Source organism: Symsagittifera roscoffensis, chromosome 4, assembly GCF_963678635.1.
Source record: "Symsagittifera roscoffensis chromosome 4, txSymRosc1.1, whole genome shotgun sequence".
NCBI lineage: Eukaryota > Metazoa > Xenacoelomorpha > Acoela > Convolutidae > Symsagittifera > Symsagittifera roscoffensis.
Window position 1 is genome coordinate 28,742,939 of NC_087065.1, and position 19,422 is coordinate 28,762,360.

The 19,422-nt window shown below is 39.8% G+C and overlaps 2 protein-coding genes across 2 annotated transcripts in view; one reads left to right on the forward strand and one right to left on the reverse strand.

Annotated features, from left to right (window-relative positions):
* LOC134844671 (5'-AMP-activated protein kinase subunit gamma-1-like) overlaps positions 1 to 19,422 on the forward strand; it is a 466,367-nt gene that overhangs the window by 113,996 nt on the left and 332,949 nt on the right. The gene's annotated exons all lie outside the window — the stretch shown is intronic.
* Positions 2,791 to 10,362, reverse strand: LOC134844230 (uncharacterized). Its single transcript, XM_063860814.1, has 2 exons — positions 10,218 to 10,362; positions 2,791 to 3,994 (listed from the first exon to the last, which is right to left on the reverse strand). Exons 1-2 carry the CDS (start codon positions 10,320 to 10,322, stop codon positions 2,951 to 2,953), a joined length of 1,149 nt encoding a protein of 382 aa, XP_063716884.1. The 5' UTR covers positions 10,323 to 10,362; the 3' UTR covers positions 2,791 to 2,950.

The following is a 19,422-nucleotide window of genomic DNA, read 5'->3' on the forward strand; positions in this document are numbered from 1 at the left end:
GCAACAGGCCAAAATCAGATTTGTCGCGGAATCCTCAACATTGCTACTTTTCTTTGATCTTCTTTGCTGTTTTGGAATCCGCAACAAAACAAATGTGCCGACAAAATTACGTTACAGGCATATAGTTATATGTATGCGGAATCCACTTAAATTTTGTTTGTGGAATCCACTTACATTTTGGAACATATTTTAAGACTTGTTCTCTGGAAACCAGGAACATACAGACACAAAATTGTGCTCCTATCCAGTGCACAGTTTGGCCTCGTAATGGTTAACAAAAATTGAGTAAAAATTGGTCGTTGCCTGATGATTTAACAAATTGCAACATGTAAAAGGTCGTCCAAGCCCAAATAATAACTATCACTCAATCAAATTGCAAATTACTATTCTTGTTTTTGAAAATGAGCCGGGCAACCATAATGTTTCCATTATCGTGATAATTTTCGTATGATCTGTTGCGGTTTTGCTCTTTAACAGTTCTTGTAAAGGAAAATGTTAACACAGAGGCGAAGCTTTGCTTCGCGAATACTAGCGAAAACACGACAAAAAGCAGCTTTAGAAAGGGCAACAAGAAAAAACAGAAATAAGCCTCGAATTAGGCAAAACTCGGCTATGTCTAGGATTCGATCTACCGCTTACTGCAATCAAATGATTTTGAGTCTCGCGCACTAACCACTCAACCACGCACGCTTAACCACCGACAAAGACTAGTCACGAACAAAGCAGCTACAAGCTAATAAAATGCCAATGCCATTCAGCAAAATTGGCACCAAATACAAATAGACAATATCTTGCAAATAATAAAATTGGAATTTAACAAACTGAAGGCATCCACACTAATTTTGCATGTAACAATCTTAAAGCATAAATCCACATTGTATAAATTATGCATTTCAAAAAATTGAAAAATATATCGAGTTGGAAAAATTGAAAAATATATCGAGTTGGATATCGAGTTTTTATTGTGTGAAGCAAAGTTTTTCGGTTCATTTGATAACCTAAAAAAGTATCAACTGTGTTTACTTATAACTATTCCAAAGTCAAAGCACATTCTATCAAAAAGCTGTAAAGGTACCCCAAAAGTGGCACCAATATCTGCGACTTAGATTAGAAAAAAAAGAAGGTTCGTAATAAGACACTAAGCTGACGCTAGTGTAAAAATTGCTACGCAAGCGCAAAATATCCGGAAGAAAACTACATACAATAATCGAATCTTTCAAGGAACTTTAGGAATGCTAGAAAAAAAACGAATTTCGAAAGAAAAATTCTGTGAAATTAAGCTGACAAAACTAAGCAGACAGACTAAAATCTAAGCTAGCGGAAAAATTTCAGTTTGCAAAAAATTAATTCTCGACCAGAATCAAACTCCCAGGCTTTGTCGTCACATTCATGGGTTAAACAGCAATTTGGAAGAAAGCTGAATGACTATGAAAATCAAACGGAAAAAAAATGCAACAAAAGCCCAAAAAATTGGGAACAAAATTACCTGCTCACTAAAATCTCTATAAAAAGCATTGTGAATGCTATCCAGAAGCCAAATTTTCAGAAAAAGTCCTTTCTGCGGAACTAAGCCGTCAAAAACAAGCAGACACAATAATCTGAATTAGCCAAAACGTTCTATATGCAAGAGAAACAGGTTTCAACTGAAATCAAACTCCCGGGCTTTGTCACCTCAAGCATGGGTATTATAAGCAACTTGAAATAAAGCTGAACCATCGAGCTACGAAAACTAAGCCGACTATTATAAACAGATAGACGATAGTAGGAAAAAGCACTAAAACTCAAGTTTGCAAAAAAGCCCCGAGCGGATTCGAATTGCAAATCTTTGCCATCTCAAGCTGTTGTTTTACCTCTTCGCCAGATGGTTGATTGGATTTGAATTTATAGTTACCGAGCGGCAACAAATCCGAAAAACCTGAGCTGAAACCTTTCATGCCGAAAAAAATTTCTTAACTTATGAAAAATGTAAAGTCCCTTTTCCCGTCAGCGCACACACACAAACAAAAGTTTTTTTCAGACCTAACGACGCACTAAAATCACAATTGCTGGCAAAATTGCAACCAATGTGAAAGGAAAATTTCGATCTTTTTAAACCCTTTAGCAATTGTGATTTTTTAAACTGAACTCGAATTTTGCAGTTGTGTTAACTCTATACAAAATTCGACGGATGATTGATTGAATTTGAACCTATTTTAAAATCCTTTACCTGAAAAAAAACCGCAAGACCGAAGTAATCGTCTACACTTCGTTTCTTGACACTTAATGGTAAATCAGACTGCAAAACCACCAAAATAGAGCACATTTACCATAACTCAAACTACTTTTTTTTTAGTGAAAAAGTCAAAACCCGCTTGCATAGTGAACTTATGAACAATTCGAAAGGCTTAAGAAAGGGGGAGTCCTTGAAAGTCTCAAAAATCAAAGGGAACAATATTTGTATTTGAGAGGACGGATCTTGTTAACTATCCCCCCTTTTTGGACCTTGTTAACTATTTCACTATTTCCCCCCTATGCATTATTAATTTTGACATACAATTATGTATAAAATATGCATTTCAAAAAATTCAAAAATTAATTTGGTTATTTTTTCGCGCGTTCGTATTTGTATTAGCTACTATTTCTATAGTATCTACATAAAAAATTTTAATTAAATATATTTTCTGAAAATTGTCTTAAGCTATTGAAAATGTGACAGCCAAAGTTGAATTTCTGAAAATCCAAATAGGGGGGGGGGGGGGCAATAGTTACCCAGATTCGAGAGGACTAACACAAAAAAAGCTTACAAAATCAATATAAAACAAAGGACAATACAAAAGCACAACACTATCCAGTATCGAATACATGAATAAACACAATATCAAACACAAACTATCAATAAGTTTTCGAATTTTTAGAACAAATAACGAATGGCAAAAAGTTAAGGTAGAATTTAGCTAAAATAGTTTTAAGTTCAGCAGTCTGCCTCGAAAAACTCCGCGGTCGTTGTCAAATAGGGTGTCTTATTCGCTGATGCAGTGTGATAACTTCGATTGATATTCCCGCTTGATGACTCCGACTGAAGATAGTGGTCAATTTCCCTCTGAACGAAGCTCGAATCCTGGTCACGACTGGACATTGAATGCATTGTAGCGAATTTCAAGCTCGAGCTTTTGGGAATAGCTCCACTACTACGTGTGGCAGTGGAGAATTTAACTGCATTAGTCGGATGTGATTTAGATCTGAGGAAAACTGGAGAGTTTCGCAATGAGTGGCAGTTACGACTACATCCAGTCGGTTCTACCTCTACACAATTACTTGGCTTTTTCGAAGGCGACAAGTTGTCAGCAGATTGAGTTCCTTGATTGGGGCAAGGTAGAACTGATATCTCCAATCGACGCATATCTTTCGTGCAATCAGACTCAACCTTTGCTTTCAAAAACTGCAACTCTCTTCTTGTACGTGTGAGAGCTTTCGCTTGGTCCTGATAAGCTTCAGGGGTTGAAGCTCTGGACTCTGTCATTGGCGATTGTTTACTAGGAACCATCACATTAGCAGATGAATTTAGCTTTATACTACCTTCCAGACTATCTCCCATATCTTCGCTGTCAGCACTTGGCGATCTTTGTTTATTGCGAGCTGCAAAGCAAAGAAACGATTTCCGCCGCGCAGGCTGAGGAAGCCTGGATTCATGGTTGTTCTTTTTAAAACGGGTGGGCGTCAGGGTTTTTGAAAAACGGCTACAAAGATTCCACAGAAAATCAACCACACAGCATGCTAAGCAGCTTAGAACGATAGCAGAGAAACATATGATCATACTCCGCTTCCATCTGCTGCCAGAATTGGAGTCAATGTACTTTTCTTCATTGTGACTTGACCCCCCCTGTTGACTTTTCTTTTCCAATTCGATAATCTTATCGACAAGCTTTTTCTTATCTTCATTGTATTGGCTTTCTGAACAGCATTTCTCGCCATCCATCACACAACAGTACTTGTCCGTAGGAGCAGTTGCGCAAATCTAAATACACAATATTCGGTGAATGGTTGAGTTACTGATGATTTTAATGAATGCATTAAACGACAATACTAGGCTAATCAAAATAGATAGAACTGTTTTTTATTATACAAAATACCGTTAAATTGTTAAACTGGCACAGTAGAATAGATTCCACACGTTTTGCACATTAAAAGACATGTTTGTCACTTTTTCCAGATCTTAGATCAATTTGTAAATATTGTAAAAAATTTTAATCCTGATGATGCGCATAATTTACGAAAACGTTTGAATTAACGTTATAAAATTCTTCAATAGAGTACTCTGAACATTGACAATGCATTTAGTCTCTAACCAAATAACTTAAATGGGCAATTATATCATAAATTAATTGAATAAATCTGAGAAAAAAAATTGAATCCATCATTCTTCCATATCGATTGAAAGTTTTTTGTCCAAATGATGCAACACAAGTCAGTGCTTTGCCAAAAACTCATATTGATTAGCTAATTGGTGATTTTGAAACAAACGGAAATGAATTTTGCTTTGACACGCCTACCAAAACAGATAATTTTTCTTCACTTATTCTGACCAGCATTAATTATGAAAAAACACGTCAAAAATTATCTTTAATTTCAATAACAATAAATACCGAAAAGTAGAATTTTGCCTAACTCTATCCAATCTTCCTTGATTTCAATTAAATCAAAGTACAGACGCACAAAACATGTTTTCAATGCTGTTAAATTGAGTATCTTATGCTCTTCAGCAACATGCCCCAATCGAAAAGAAACTTAATCGTAAATTTAAAGCAAAACACGAGCTGAAACGGATTGGTTCGATTCAGAACGCAAAGAAACACTGAAAATGAAACAAAAATCACTTCTAGTTTCCCGAAATGAAAATTCGAAAGAAAATTGGCAAAAATATCGTCTTTGTCGTGACCAGTTAGCCCAAGTGGTTAAAGATAAACAAGAAAAACATTCGCACTTATGCGTTTTTTTTTCTCAGCACAATCCAGCAAAAAATGAGATTTATCAAATTCGAGGATCCGGTTCCATAAATTCCAGAATTACTGCTCTGCGTAGTTCATTCAATGAAATGATCACACAGGACTTTAAAATAACCAAGTACTTCAACGCGGTTTTTAAAATTTATGGGAATGTTGTAGCTCTGCTAAGCCTCGGTTATTTAATCCAGGAATTTCTGAATTACCAATCTGTAATTTTCAGCACAACATTGAAGCAATGTTATGATATACTGCGAGAACAAAATACATAAAAACCTCTAACACCTTGTACTGTTCCTTCTTGGGCAAAAATTGATGGTCAATCAAAATTGTGCCACACTTTAACGTTTGTTATTAATGCCTGCATAGATAAGGATGTTTTTCCCACTGAAAAGAAAAAAAACATAACTCCATTATTCAAAAAGGATGACCCAATGCATCCTCAACCTTTTTGAGAAAACTTTCCATGTCCAAAGAACAGAAAAAGATCAAATTATGACTCCTTTACAATTTGGTTTGGGCAAAAATTGTTCCAGACAAGATGCGCTTCTGTACGTAACTGAAAGTAGTCAAAAAGATATCGATTCCAAAAAAATGTTTATGCGGCTTTATTAGATCTCTCGAAATATTTCGACTTTATTTCTCATATTATTCTAGTTTCTTACGCTATCTTGGCTTTTCAACAAAAGCTAAAACATTATTTGAATGTTTTAAGAATTTTCAAAGAGTCAATGAGAATGAAATTTACGCTATCTTGGCTTTTCAACAAAAGCTAAAACATTATTTGAATGTCTTAAGAATTTTCAAAGAGTCAGAGAGAATGGATTTTTTTTGGACTGGATAATCAAAATTGTATCTGCGATGGATGTACTTTGGTACAGTATGCAGACGATTGCATGGTGTATGCGTCAATTATATCTTAAAAGAATGCTCCGAGTCAATTACAAAAATCTTTACACGAGCTTACTTCTTTTTTCTGAGAATCAGTTAAATCTGAATGCATCAAAATGGAAATTTATAGCTTTTTGTCCAAAAAAATGATAAACAGAATGTGGAATCAGACCGCCTTGTTATCAATGATTATTATGTAGAGAAAAAATCTGAATGCAAATACTTAGGTTTGATTCTAGATTTTCAAGGAATTAAGACCATAGATACAATACAAAAGGGGCCCTTCCGTTTAGTAACGGTAAGTGCACAAGCTGGATAGGGCCATACCAGCGATATAAAAATGCATATATATCAGCAATGAAGTCATAAATCAGCATTAAATGCATCGTCATAATGTTAATTTATCTTAGCCGTCCTTCCTCTACAATGGCGCTTATGGAGTTGTCGATAAATTGAACTTTGCGTAGCGATCTGCACCCCCTTATACAAAGTATAGAGCTCCTCAGGAGCGCGAAGCTTATTTTAGTTCTTATGTAGTTTATAGATTCTGGATAGCTTTCTTGTCTTTTTTCACTTAGTTTTTCGGCCAATGGCTGCATCGTCCGCGTGGCTGTTGGAGCAGCGCCACCGGTGCATCCAAAAATTAGTGGGCAGAAGCTACTCTGCTCTACGTTTAAAATTCTTTGCTGATATTTGGAGTTCTTCAGCGTTTCGTGGTATTTGTATGCATCCTTATGCAGTTTTCGCGATGTTTTGGCATGGGGGTTGAAAATTTTCACATCAAAGAAAGCGCGCCTGAATCGTGAACCCCAGAGTCCGTTTGCCTTAATGTAAAGTCGTGCCTCATCTTCAGTTGTAGTTGAATTGTTGACAAAGCTTTCGCCTTGCAACGGCTGAAGTTTCGGCTCAATCTCGACGTCATGGCAAACCTCGTTCAAGAGGTTGGCGAATTTGTCTCTGATTTCATTGTGTCTTATGTGTGTGTAACCACGCTTTGCACAATGAAGCGCATGTGTCAAGTTAAAATCAGCACCACATGCACATGTGAGTGGGGTTTTGGTTGGTTCCCATCCGTATCTTAAGTAAATACCATCTCTGAACTCTGATTTATTCAGGTTGAAGTTGTATCTGCTCAGTGGTAGGGCAGTGAGCCAGTTAGAGGCTCCCTTTTCAGAGGCCAGGTCGATTGCGTATTTATCTGTTTCATTTAAGGAGTTAATGAGGTTTGCTTTTTTTCGATTTGTTCTATCAGTTTTCAATTTTTTGATTTTCGTACATATTTTTTCTTGCTGTGTTACTGCTGTAATAGGATTTTGAGATTCCAGTACCAGTGATGTTTCCTTAGACCATTCTAGGTAGCTTTCGGATGGCAGCTTGATGTTAAGTCCGCCCATTTTAAGGGGTAAGGAAGATATCTCACGGAACTGGGGGTTTAAAGTGTCTTTACCGACTAGGTTAGGTAATAATTGTTCTTTGATAATATTTTCACATATTTCTAAGTTTTCCATGGTGTTAGGCGTTGTCCTGGCAAGAAATGAAAGCTTTTCTTGAACTCCTTTAGTATAGCAGGCATAAACGTTTTGAGGGGAGGTTTTAGCAATTTTCGTTAGTTTATTCAAAATTTTGATTTGCTCATTCTGTTGAAATTCGAGGAACTTTTTACATTCAGATTCTGTTCCTATAACTGAACCAAGCACTCGGGCTCTTGCCTTTATAGTGATTCCTGTATTTGCGAAGATTTTCTGAGCTTCACCGAGTTTTTCATCTTTGACAATGAGTTGGCATTTGGATGCTTTCACGTGGTAGCCGAAAAATTTACCCAGTGATACAATTTTGTCGAGGACGGTTCGTAGATTGCTTAATTTACCGACTGCGTTTCCGTCGTCTGCGTACCATTTCTGGGTTACATCGTCTACTGATAAAAGTTTTATGAGGGGTATTATGGCTAGACCGTACATGGCCATTGCTAGTGGATCCCCCTGGGTTGTCCCTTCTTGAGAGTAGATTTTTTTTTTGTTAACGAATAGTTTAGATGGATTGGAGTACGAGTTCTTAATCGCTGTTAAAAGGGAAGGGCAGGTATTTTCGGTGTTTTTTAATGCCAGCTTTCGGTTCAGCGAGTTGAAAGCGTTTTCGGCATCTATCAGTAAAACAGCATCGGCGGAAGTTTTGCTGTATTGATCTCTTAGCGTGTGGATCGCATATTCAATGCCACATTTTTGTCCTAGGCAGAGTTGGTAGTTTGAACCGAGCGACATGAGTTCGTTTTTTAAGCATTTAGTTATTGTTCGCCCTATTATCCTACGCATAACTTCTCCTATGCCTATGGGTCTTACCCCTGGATTCTTATCTAAGGGTATTAATCTGCATGCGTTATATGGTTCCATTAGTTCTGGATTTAGTTCTTCTGTGGCCAATTTTTTGGCAATTTTAGCAATTGTTTTTGAAATTTCAACTGATTGTTGCCCGAAGTGCGTTAGAATACGTCTCCATTCATTCGCATCGAGGCCAGATGGTCCATGCGATCCGTGAGTTCTCATGGCTGCCTTCTTGATATGTTGACCATTTATCTGATCAATTATCGATGGATGGAAAGGAATTGCTTCGTTTGAGACTGGTGTAATATAGTTCTCATTAATTGGTTCAGATGGTGGGTGTTTCTCTACGAGAATCTGTTCAACTGTCTTACCTTTGACAATCTCGTCGAGCGAAAGAACCCCTTTAGATGTGTCTGTTAGTTTTGCAATTGCGCTTGATATTTTTCCAGTATTCATTAGTTTGTTGAACTGTTGTGCTTCAGTTTCAGTTTTTCTTCTACTTCCTTTCAACAAGCGCATTTGCAGCGCCTTTCCTTCGTTATATAGTCCATCCAGGTCTCCGTCTTGCCATTACTTAAGTCGATTTGCTATTGTTTTGGATAAAGATCCATCAATTTCGGACTTTGTTTTGCACAGTAATAAGTGTGGAAAAATCATTGCTGCGTGCATTGCGAAGGTATTTTCGTTGTTTTCTATTAGGCTGTTCAAAGTTCTATTGAGGGTTTCAATAAGTTATAACCAACTTTATTTTTTGACAAGATCATAAAGACCGGTTTCCAGTGGACCACTTCGGTGTATATTTTCCTGGTGGTTTCTATGAGTTCTGGACAGGGGTTTGACCATGGGTCTTGTATTGTTCTGGGTTCTATAGTGGAAGACTCTCCTGAGTTTTGTGAGTGTGGGGCAGGTGAAGGGTGAGGGTGCATTTGGGGGAGCGTGGTTGTAGCTAGGGTTGGGGGATTGCATTCATGCTTGTCGTTAGCTGAATGAAATTGGGAGGTGCAGCGATGACAATTGAAATCGTCATAGTGATCACTGCTGCGGGCTAGGCCGCTGCATTTTACATGCATGCAGCCTGGGCATGTGAAGCACCAAACACCTCCGCCTCGCAGGCTGCTTTTACAAATAAGGCAGTGTGTTTGAGTAGCCATTTTAGGAAGGATACAATTGGACAACAACTGCCCGCAATATCTTTGGTTGCCTTACTTCACTGTTGAGTTTTATCCAATCTAGATTATGTAGCTATTTTTCTGCCGCAAATCAATGCAACTTCAATGACGCACGTTTTTCAGACCCAAACAGAAATCATCCACCGCACTGCGTAAAAGCAAATCTTTTATCGGAACTAAATTGAAATGTGTAACTTATCTATATCAATGTCTTATCAATAAGAAGAAAGCGTTTACAAATGCAATTAAATAACCGACAGCCAATTACAAAATTAATAATCGCACAGAAATACTTTTTGATAATCACTGTTTAACTGCTTGTATACTAAAATCATTTTTTCACCTCGCTTCAAAAAAAATGGAAGTCATTGCCAGTAAAAATAAGAAAACTCGACACCACTAATTCAACAATAAAGAAAAAAATGAAAATATTCTACACTAGTGGAATGCAATCTAATCTAGTACGTACGCAAAAAAAAAACATGGCGTCAAATCCATTTCCATTGAAAGATTTCTATATATCACCAGTTTATTTTATCGATGTAGTTAAGATTTAATTTACTCAAATTTATGTACAATTCTTTTTTATTCATGTTGTTAAGTCTTAATCTGATTTTTTTCAATAGTAATTTCATCGCAATTTACTTATTTGTTTATTTCATTTTACTATATACTATTTACGCAATTAATCTGAAATTTTGAACTAATCTTTATTACATTTCACTGTATTAATACTCAGACTTTCATCCGGTAATTAAGTGTTCTTTCTGCTTCTTCTGAGAGTGGACAACGAAAATCAGAGAAAAACATTGAGAAAGTTAAAAAAAATATATCTTGCACATTGATAACTTTTATCTTACGTCGCTGATATTCTTCCGGCATTTTTTCAGCAGAACTTCTGTATTGGAGCTTATTTTATAAATTGAAACAGCCACTAAAAACATGCAAACTATCCTTGCGTCCATAACAAGGCTTTAGACTTCAAACTCAGTCAACACAATTGCCTCATCTGAAATCACAGGTCTAAATATATTAATTCTGATCCTTTGACGTGAGAAATTCATATTTTTGGAAGGTTTTCGTGGACTATTTCAAATGATGGAAATAAAAGAAAACATAAGCTGAACTCAGAATACCTCTGTGTTTTTCTAAGACTACAAACGATGTTGTTACTACAAACGATGAAAAAAAAATTGTAGTAAAAAGCAGTTGGTTTTTGGTTCTTTTTTAATTTTTTTTTCAAATATTTTCAAATCAGCAGGTCAGAAATTAATTTGGTAACCGAAGTTACTTCACTAGTTCATCATCCTTACTCCAAGTAAAAAACTTGGAATTTCAAACATTAGGGAGAAGTAAGTATAACAAAGGAATGTAACTAGAGTCAGATGATTGGGAATCAAGCCAATATAGTGAGAAAACGAACACCTGTGCAGAAAAACCAAATTTGAAGGAACTAAAAAAAATAGTCTAAGAGCAGAATGATGGGTCCAAGAGCAGAAAAACAGAAAAATATTAACTTGTATATAATCGTCAATAATACCAAGAAAATGAAGAAAATATGCATGAATTGAATAAATAAATCAATTTTTTTTCAAATAATTTTCCTTTCATCATCAATAGTCCCGAGTAAACCGGCAGCGTTCGCAACCTTTATTGTCTTTTGAGTTTGATTGAGTTTATCCGATCGAGTTTATCAGATCAAGAAAAACTTCCTGCCCTGAATTCCTCGGTACTTGCGCTCAAATTCTCAAAGAGGTTAGTTAGAACAATCCCATTCTAGGGCCGGCGGCACCCTGAGATTAAATGGCTGCTAGCAGCCCTTTGCAGCTTAATTATTTAGGCCTTATTCTTGATTCAAGTTTAGATACAATTGGACAACAACTGCCGACATTATCATTAGTTGCCTTGCTTCATTGTCTTGTTTTATCACATTTAGATTATTCAGCAATATTTTTAAAACAAACTAGCGTTTAGCGCACCTTCGGTGCTTCGAAATTTTACGACAGCTCATGAAAAACCGCATATATTGGAAACAACATCTGCAAACTTTTAGTGAACTCTGACTGCACCCAATTACAGGGTTGGTAATTTCGAACATTTACATTTTTTTAATTCCCATTTTAAAAGCGTCATCTCGAAAACTTAATGGGCCTCTGGAGAAATTTGGAGGCCAGATTTGCAACCACTAAGAGCACCCTATTAAAGGGTTAGGAATTCCAAAATGTTGCGAATTTTTTTAAACCTAAGTTTACCGAAAAACAAAAATTGAAAAAAAAAACGTCTTATCTCGGAAACTAAAAAGATTTGAGCATTCATATTAAGAGGCAAGATTTGAGACGCCTGGGTGTAAGCTGACAATAAGGTTGTATCTTCATCAAGTTAGTATTTTCAAATTTTTTGAATTTCTTTGTAGATAAGTTCTTCGAGAAATTTTGAAAAAGACAAAAAACGTCAGATATCGGAAACTTAAAGCATTAGAGCAGTCGCGTTCAGCAGTCGCTTGTGGCAAGATTTGCAACTCTTTAGAGTACCCTGACAACACCGAACTATAGCGTTGGAAATTTTAAATTTTGAAAAAATAATTAATTTAAACTTTCTGACCCATTCTAGGGCCGGCGGCACCCTGAGATTAAATGGCTGCTAGCAGCCCTTTGCAGCTTAATTATTTTGGCCTTATTCTTGATTCAAGTTTATCTTTTTATGCTCAAATCAAAACAATTCTCCAAAAAATGGCACAAGGAATTAAAACTATAGATACAATTGGACAACAACTGCCGACATTATCATTAGTTGCCTTGCTTCATTGTCTTGTTTTTGTGCCATTCTGCCAGATGACACAGCGCAACCTTCCGACGAAGCACGAATCAGAGAGAAAAGGCCTTAACAGCAAAAAAAGTGCTTGGAAGGAGGGTCGAAGTATTCTGAAATTTTCTATTTTTAAAATTTCGATTTTCAAGTTGATATTTCTCAGAAATACGAAAAACGGCCATTTTGACCAAAAAAGCTGAGAAAATAAGAACAACGACAAATATTGTGAAAAACAGTCGTACAAGAGACGGAAAATACGAAGCCTCTTATCGTGGCAACAACGCACGATAAGACACTTGTCAGCGGATACTAGTGGGAAGGAAGCTTCAGTGGGGAAGGAGTATTCCACGGAACCCTCCCGGGACGCAAATTAGGAGAGATAAGAGCGTTATCGCAGGAATATCACGGGAGCGGAGGCTTGGTCCCCCAGAGACTGTTTTATGTGAAGGGACTGTATAAAACTGACTATATAGCTACTTGGAAGTCGTGAAACTTTAATTTAACACCGGTGTAACTTGATATTTTAGAATATGAGTAGCTAGAAAGAGGAAAGGGTCAATCCATCTCCAATGGATTTAATATAGAACTGTCACACAAAAACATATTAAAATAGGTTGTTCGAGCCGTGTTTTTAATGACAATCACGTAGTCTGAGGATCCGAGACTCAGCTATGTGGTTGTGTTCGCATGTAAACGAAAGCTGATCAAAAGTCGTTTGACTGATGGCCTAAAAATGGTAACTTTTTACTTTGCCCTAGACAGACCAGAAAATCAACTGGCAAGGTCGAGACGGTGAAAAGCGAGTAGGATTAAGGTAACTGACGCCTGCCAGTCGTTAATAGGTACTTTTTCTACGCTCCGTCACTGTGTAGTATTTGGGCGAATGTTACATAGACGTTTTTATGGCGCTCCTGGGTGGGCTAGTCAAAGGCATAAGACCATCATGATCAGTAAGCGTTTCAGCGACGAGCCCTCCGCTCCGGGCGTAAGCCCGAGGTAGAGGCCTTAATGACCGTTATTGTACTAAGGGGAAGGTGCGTACCCTCCGTCCAGTGCTATTTAGCTTTTTAACTTAGCTAACACCGAAAATTCCGGGGGCCGGAGGGTTAGGTGGGAAATCTAGAGCCCGCTTGTCCTGAGGTCCCAGGACCAAAAACAATTAAAGAGAAAGCGTAAAACCAAACAAAAATAGTGTATTACCAAGAAAAATACAAAAATAAATTCATTTGAAAACAAAAAAGTACAAAAAACAGTAAAAAAAATCCAAAAAAGACCAAAAACAGTAAAAAACATAAAGTGACAGTTTATATGTTATTTCCGGACGAGATGTGATCTGAACTTCCTGTTTGTTGTTGTTTCAGATTGATTTATATCGTTTCTGATAGAAAGATTGTGTGTTTTGGTGAAGGGTTGGATACCCTCCCTCGAGTGTAATTTGAGTGTTTAAGCACGTTAATGGTGATTTTGCCGGTGACCGGAGGGTAGAGTGGCAAGCTGATCAACGTGTTCCACACTCAACAGGGACATCAGGGACAACATCCGCAACGACTGTTGGGTATCGTTGAAGCAATGTTACTATCGTTTGGGTACTATTTCATTAAAACTTAAGTGGTGGGGGGCACGATTGGCGCGGTCCGATTGTACCCTCCATCGATTACAAATTTCCGAGTTAAGGGTCTTAATTCGGGTATTTTGGTGCAAAGGAGGGTATCGTACTATTCATTAACGACCACTAATAGGTTATTATCCTTATTACATATTACTTATCTCCTCAATTAGACCCAAAAAAAAACACCCAATTTTGTCGAAAATCATCGATTTTCGATCAAACTGTAGACCCCCAAATTTTTGGATATCCGAGCTTTTCCGAACAACAAAAAGCTTTTATATAGGGAGTAGCTACGTAGTTCGATCCCTCTAACTAAAGAACCCGCGTGAGAAAAGACTCAGTAGAAGTTGGAAAAAACCAAAATTTTTCTGTCAAAATTTCGATAATTTTCTGAATTTTGTCAATCTGTTTTGGGGATCGAGTTTTTGAGTTTTTAGACTTAGAGCAATAAAATTTTTGTGTTAGGAGCGTGCTAGCGTGCTCGGTTACTAGAGAAATTCTTGAGTAACCCTCCGATTGGCTCCTTGAATAGAGCTAACGACTTAAGGATTGGAAAAGGAAGGAACCGGAGGGTCCAAATTTGATAGTTATTGGCCAAATTTTTGTCTCCAAACCAATTTTGATCCAGTTTTTTGCACTATTCCAGTGCCGTACAGGGCTACTACGCTCGTTTCAACCATTTTTAGGCACTTTCGCTAGGAATTGCGGAAAAAGTTTCTCAGAACCTATATAGGTGGTGAAAAAAGGCCATTTGGACAAACACGTTTTTGGCAATTTCTCAAAGACTAGTCATCCGATCGGGATAATTTTGGTACCATAAGTCGACGTTTTGGACCACTTTTCCGGACCGCAACCGTTTTTGGGTTGATAATCTCGGAAAAGAAAATTTTTTTAGAATTTGTTGGTTCGGAGGGTCCAAATTACAGGTAACCCTCCGAGCGGCAGAAAATTTTATCAAAACACCTTTTTATCCAACTGGGAAAGTTGACCGTGTCAGCCAACCTAATTTTAACTCAGGTGGACCGCTTTTAGAGACTTTATCGCGGTAACATAACCTTTTTCGTGATTTTTGGGGAACCCTCCGAAGTAACCCTCCGGAGTCGGCTAAACCCCTTAGCAACCCTCCTTAGTGGAAAAATTCCACGAGATCACCCAAAGAAGTTAAAACAGCCCCCCGTAGAGAACTTAGCTTGTTTTGACGCTTCCTGAAGTTAATTGAAGACCCTTCTAAGTGAGTTTCAGAAATTTGAAAATTTTGGAGGTACCCTCCGAAGTAACCCTCCGGAGCATATTAAGCATCTTATTGACCCTCCTTAGTAAATTTAGGGGGACCCTCCGAGGTAACTTGGGTGATTAAGGTACCCTCCGAGGTAGGCTAAGTGTCTTAACAACCCTCCGGAGTGACTTGAACATCCTAGCAACCCTCCTTGTTGGAAGCTTGAGGAAACCTTCTGTGGCAATTTGGGAAAAGGAAAATATCCATTTAATTAAAATCATATTAGGATATTAGGAGGGCTTATTAGGATCATAAGAGCCCATTTTGACCCGGAAATTCGTGATCAACTTTGGATTCTAGATCGGGTGTATCAGAAGTACCCGAACAAAAATTTTTTTTTTGATTGTGATTTTGGTTGTGCGGTTGCCTTGAGCTAATTAATAGGAAAGTTCGGGCAATCCGGGAACAAATAAAAGAAGACCTCGGTGAGTGTATTAGGCAAATACACACTCACTTGAGAAGAAAAGTTATTCCCTGCTCTCGTGCACTTGGAGCGTTCCGGGTGTGGGGGAGCTTTTTCATAGACTTTAGAAATTTTCGATCAGAGGTTGCCTTGAGCTACTTAATAGGACAGCTCGGGCAATCGCAGGGCACCTAAAAGAAGACCTAGGTGGGTGTATTAGGCAAATACACACCCACTTGAGAAGACTGTGTCCTGGGCTTTGTTCTTTCGGATCGTTCCGATTGGGGGAAGTCTTTTTCTTTAAGACTAAGTTTTATTGATCTGTTTCTGAATCATCACTGCTTTTTATCAAAGATTGTTTAATTTTAACAAAGCAGTGACTTGATAAATTGTGTGGCAATAAATTGATACTGACAAAAGGTCGCTGTCACCTGTAGGATATTCTTATCTGATTATCTATTGTGTTTTGTGTGTTGATTATATCTTGTGAAAATCTTGTGATACTGTTATACTATACGACAGGGTTGAGTTAGCATTATATCAATACTGAGCAGACCCTGTGTGTGTGTGTAACTCTAGCTGAGTCACTAAGATTGTCATTGAGAAACCTAAGAGATTGATTCTGACTTTTCGACATACGAATATTGTTTTTTTTTGTGTGTCACAAAGTATGCAGCGCAGGGACTCGTTAGGATCGACTACTAAGATTCCCAGGCTGAGCAAGGGCAGCACGCGAAGATTTAAAACTAGGCGTAGCCAGTCCTCGTTTAGCAGCGCCTCCGACGTGTTTCCTGAAAACGAATCGACTAAAGGTCAATCTGATCTTTCAGTGAGCGGAATGAGATTGAGGAGCGAGAAAAACCTCGATTGCGATCAAAGGCGGAGCGCCGAAGCCGGAACCGCGAGCGAAACGCTTGTGGACCCCTTTGACGAGGGAGAACAGACGCTCATTCGACCCGACTTTGAGCCGAGCGAGGACCTCGAGCGGGAGGAAGTCGAGAGGACAGAGGAGACCTCGGAGCGTTCCGAGGTCGAGCCGCGAGAGGAAGTGTTATTCAAGGGGATGTCCAAATCGGAGACCAAAAGTCACAGGTGGAGGGGAGAATATTCACATTCGGCTTGTACCCACTCAGCTCTGGCCAAGCAGAGCAACAACGCGATGATGTCGAGTATAAGCCCGAGTGAAGAACAAACGGGTTCGAAGGCCAAGAAGAGTTGGAAGTCTTTGTACCACGAACGCATGGCGTCACTACCAACTGTAGGTTTGACTTCCAGTGATGACTACCCGGAGATAGCCCATCCGGATGTGAACTTCACACCGTGCCCAAGGAACGATATGAGCAGGAAGGCGTCGTCAACCTCGCCGACCAGACCCATGTCAGATGGGATAACGATGGGAGCGTCATCAACCTTCGACAGATTAATGACGTCGATGAGCAAGCAAAAAGGCGGTGCGCCATCAAGCACCAGGCTTCAGCCGCAGTTGACCTCATCTTCTCTGGGACTAACCCCGTCATTTGGGGCCACTGGTGACATAAGTGACATGTTCGCTGGCGTAATGAATGGTCTAGATGAACTGAGGCGGGACATGAATAAAAGAATAGATCAGGTTGATGAGAGAGCTCACAAAGGTCAAGAGAATCTGAGAGACGATCTAACGCATGTGAAGTCGCAGGCGAGGGTTGATCAGGCTCAGTTGATTCGCAACACCGATCAATGCCTGGGGGAGAGCCTGGCACAGGCAAACAAGGAGTCATACGAAAGAGAGGCTAGGATGACCAGGGAGATCGAACGATTGTTGAACGATCATGATAGTACCTACGCCCACACGATGACTAGCCTGGAGAAAAGGTTAGATGCAAAATCTGACTTAATGATGCGGAAGCTTGACACGATCCTGAATGGGAGCAATTGGCAGGAGCGTTCCAACCCAAGGGAGCGCTCACGCCATGCAAATGATGGAGATGGTACGGGCAGCAATGCCAGAGCCCAGCAAGGCTCGAGAACGAACTACGAACCCAGAAACAAGGAGCGGCCAAGGGCAGCCCCGTCGAGGCCTGGCTGGACGAATCCAGTCCCGCCGGAGGCAGATGCCACCCCGGAGACAAGGTTGCCAACTGTACCACAAGTCAGTTCAGTACCAGATCTGACTACAGTCTCACAGGACACAACGATGTATACCTCGATGTTTGAGCCTCTAAACAGATCTCTCGAAACATTCATCACCAACCTCTCGAAGCCAACCGAGAGAGGAGAGAGGTCAAGAAGGACACTGAAAAAGCCGAAGTCATATAAAGATGAGTCAGACGGCTGCATTGATACTTGGATAGAGGTGATGAAATTACACTTTGAGGAAGAGGGTACTGCATTAAGTTGTGTAATGGCGAAAAGAGCCAATGAGAGAGACAGCGCTCGCAAGATATTCGACATCCTGCTGAATCGTTTCGGCTCTGGAGTACAGGCTATGGTGAAGTTCGAAAAGAGGCGTCAAAGAGATGACGAATCCATAGATAAATTCTTGGACGACCTTGAATTGCTTAGGAGGAGAAGCAACCCAGATGAGAAAATAACCGAGCGAAACTTGGCGATTGCTTCGAAGTTCATGGACGGAGTAAGGAGTGAGGAGTTGAAGACGATGTTGGCCACTCACTTCACCCTGTCGCTTGACCAGGTACCCACGCCCGACGACTTGCGTATGAAGTCACGCGAGTATTTACTCATAAAACCGAGGGCGCAAAACCGTTACATCAATTATGGTAACTATAGTGGGACAAACACTGGTGCGAATTCCAGTTGGTACAAACCTCGCGATGACATGGATAAGAGGAGGTCGTGTGCAAATTGTGGTTCGATGGACCATCACGTTTCCGCGTGTTCTGCATACAAACAGAACATGAAGGCCATAGGCTACTTTCTCGAGGACGCCGACGCGACCGACGAGGATCATGAAGAGTACGTCAGAGGGCTCATCATGAAATATGGTCCGAGGTGTTTCTTCTGTAATTTGGAGGGACACTTCAAGTCGGATTGTACTCAATTTTGGGATGCAGTAGCGGACGCGAAACATCCCCGCCACGAAGAGGCGCTTTCGGGTGTCAAGGCCAGTCGAGCACGTCTGATGAACAAGGCTGAATCTCGGAGAAAGGAGACGACACCGAGCACCTTCACGACCAAAAAGGTTAAGACATGGCCTGACGAGGTGGTAGCCTCGAACCTCGAAGCGGAGTCGTCTAGCCCACTCAAGGTGGATTACGGCCTGGCGGCAAGGACAGCGCTGCAGAATGTCAAACAGGACCTAGCCACGAAAGAAGTGGAGCAATGGGTAAGGTCGGAGCTGGAGAGCACAGATCTTCGGGAAAGTTTTAATGTTCTGGGTAAAACGACACAAGTAGATTGACAAAGGGGAACCCAGGAAACAGGGACTAAAACTGAACGTTATATCTGGTAAAAATTTCGGCATGACGAAGGAGGGGACCAAAATAATGTCCATCATCTAAGTCGCAGGGCACCAGGTGGTCAAGAACTTGAGTGAACCATCCGAGATTACACTAGTCCACCTGGACATCTATGCCGACTACCTGAAGGAGAAAGATCCCAAACTGGACTCCAGGGCAGTGCGAGCGCTGCTCACAACGGGAGGTCCGAGGCTGATGAAAGTGGACGGACATTATATCGATGCCCATGGCCCTTACCCGATCCTAATGAATGTGGATGGCATCAATATCTACACGAAAGCTCACATAACTGATGCGAACGATCAGATTGGCCGGATATACATTGGTCAAGAAGAGCTGAAGGTTAGACGGATCGGACACAACGCGATGCTCGAACAAAATGCGGTGCATATAGGTTGCAAGGCCGATCTGGCCGCACACGTTCTGGACGTGCAAGGCAGACAACTTTCAGTAAAGGGACTGCTAGACACGGGAGCAGTGGTTAGTGTCATGCCAGTCAAAACTTGGACCGACA

Excerpts from the sequence above, each read along its gene's own strand:
- LOC134844230 (XM_063860814.1), bottom strand. The coding sequence starts at position 10,322 with ATGGACGCAAGGATAGTTTGCATGTTTTTAGTGGCTGTTTCAATTTAT. Across the intron at positions 3,995-10,217 it reads GCCGGAAGAATATCAGCGAC|ATTTGCGCAACTGCTCCTAC; the intron begins GTAAGATAAAAG and ends TTGTGTATTTAG.